At 36.7% G+C, this 2,499-nt stretch overlaps 1 protein-coding gene across 1 annotated transcript in view; it reads right to left on the bottom strand.

Annotated features, from left to right (window-relative positions):
- Positions 1–1,578, bottom strand: part of LOC115239615 (fatty acid synthase-like) — a 9,523-nt gene extending 7,945 nt beyond the window's left edge. Inside the window, exons 1-3 of the mRNA XM_029814219.1 lie at positions 1,548–1,578; positions 1,114–1,364; positions 667–898 (exon numbers count right to left, since the gene is read on the bottom strand). Coding sequence (XP_029670079.1) covers positions 667–898; positions 1,114–1,364; positions 1,548–1,578 — 514 coding nt within the window. The remainder of the gene's footprint in view (positions 1–666; positions 899–1,113; positions 1,365–1,547) is intronic.
- Positions 1,579–2,499: the final 921 nt, after the last annotated feature.

The raw sequence follows: 2,499 nt of genomic DNA on the forward strand, positions 1-2,499 counted from the left end.
TTAGCTTTAGTTAAATAATTAATAGATCTATATACTCGTATATGATGTCTTTCGCACTAACAATGAGATAAATTATTGGAATACTTTACAGTGCATATTATAATTTATATTTTTTACCTTAGCAATTTGACATAAACCTGCAGCAGCTTCAGAGTGACCCAAGTTTGACTTGACAGAACCAATTAACAATGGAGTCTTCCTATTTTTGCAGACAACTTTCTCAATTGCATTAATTTCTACCGAATCGCCAACTTTGGTACCGGGACCATGAGTCTCCATAAAAGCTAAGCAAGATGGTGATATACTGCATTCATCGTAAAACTCTTGAAGCAAAGCTTCTTGCATTTTGCTGGACGGGAAAGTAATGCCTTGTTCTTTGTATCCGTCACAATTTGTCTTGGCATACACAATGGTTGCATAAATTCTCTTAGCTTTCTTTGCTTTTTGCAGGTATACTATATCGATTGTTTCGCTACGCATATAACCGTTTGCGTTTTCATCGAAAGATCTACAAATTCCGTTAAGCGATAAAACTCCTAGAATCAAAACAGTTATGAATCATAATATACATATATTGTAATATATTGGAGTATATATTTTTAAATTGTTTTCGAATTTATATATCTCTTATAGTTTAAATTTTTAACATTCAAAGAGGAACAATACCAAGTCGTGCGAATTGCAAGGATAAATTGGGATGTAAGCAGAGATTTGCACCACCGACGATAGCGGCGTCACACTCCCCCGATCGCATACTTCTATAAGCATGCTCCATAGCAAAGAGACTTGAACTGCAAGCGCTATCGATTTGATAAGACGGACCTGTTATACCTAACCAGTTAGATATTCGATTTGCCAGTATAGCCTTGCTACATCCAAGAATTATAGGACCTGATACCTAATACATATATATAAACTGTTTAGAGAGAACTTGTTATTGCTTATATTATAATACTCATACATATTATTATCGAAAAAATGAATTATTTTTATACAATGTTATATATATATATATATATATATAAATATATTATCAAACAAAATTTTTTTACAAGTAATGCATAAATTTGAACTACTTTATTGATTGTAGTACTCATTAGTAGCATTTTGTACCTGCAATTTTTCGTAAAACCAATTTCCTTGCGATTCAGAAAAACATGCCCCGATAAAAACTCCAGTTTTTGTCCCACGTATATCTTTCGGATTTACTCCTGCATCGATAATAGCTTCATAGGTATGTTCTAATAACATTCTACCCATAGGATCCATCACGGCGACTTCATCGAAGGAAATATCAAAATATTCTGCATCGAATTTCTCTATGTTATTGATTTTTCCTGTGCGTTGTGGTATTTCTGGGTAAACTGTAAGTTTTCAATCATATGATTTAAACAAGATATTTTTTTAATTGATGATTTTATTGATTATATATAATGTAATTACGTCGATAAATGACAGATTTAAATAATTGTTCGAAATCGAACTCAAAATAATTACTAATAGCAATTAGCCGCGATAACGACCACTACAATAAAGCGCCGATTAACCGCGCTCGAAATTTGGCGCGTCAGCAGCCATCACGCGCGTCGCCCGGCGCGCGACAAATAGGAGCGCGATCCAACAGCGGCGCTACGCGAATCGCGCCAGGCCCGCGGCATCGCTCGTGCCTATTGATGCGGTCACCCGGGAGAGCCTAAAACGACAAACAAATTGCAATAATAACGTTCAATTTAAACTAATCATCGCAAACAACAACCGGCGCGATCTTTTGAGACAAACACGTAGAAAATTCTAGAACACAAAAAGAACGGTTGTATAAAAGCTCTCTCGGGGAACCGCCGGGCGCACTCGATCGAGATTCATCCGTGACAGTGTGTGCTTATATCGTTTAAACGCTCGCTATAGAAAAGTCGCTCGCTTTTCTAATTCGTACGCTCGTTTACGAAACGCGAAGTTCACGATTAGACTAAAAGAGATTTCTCGTCGCTCGCGATTAATCTCTCGTTGTTAAAACGCGCCGTTTATTCCGTCGCTCGCGGAATCGCGCCGTTTATAGCGTCGCTTGCGGTACTCGCGATATATACGTCGCTCGCGGAGATTATCGTTACGCTCCCGGTCGATCGCCGGAGCAATCACTCGGTTAAGATTAGCATAAATCTTATCGACAAAGAACTTGTTAACTATTTATTGTTCTTAATAAATTGACTGCCTTTTTTACAAAACACTATCGTGTCCGTTGCTCACTCAATTCGCGCTCCCGGGTTCACTCGCGCACAGGTTATAAGAAATATATATCGCGCGGATAAGAGTATATATCGCGGAATAATACAATGAGAAGAGACGAAAAGTGATAAAATAAACAGAGTATCGTGGAATAGTGTAACAAGGAAGAGAAATGATTATATTTCTAATAATTTATATAGCTAATGCTACTTATAACATATAATAAAGTTTGTTTATTATATTAGGATATTACGTTCCTATGGTTAGGATATTACT

Source organism: Formica exsecta, unplaced genomic scaffold (genome assembly GCF_003651465.1).
Source record: "Formica exsecta isolate Colony F162 unplaced genomic scaffold, ASM365146v1 scaffold391, whole genome shotgun sequence".
Lineage (NCBI taxonomy): Eukaryota > Metazoa > Arthropoda > Insecta > Hymenoptera > Formicidae > Formica > Formica exsecta.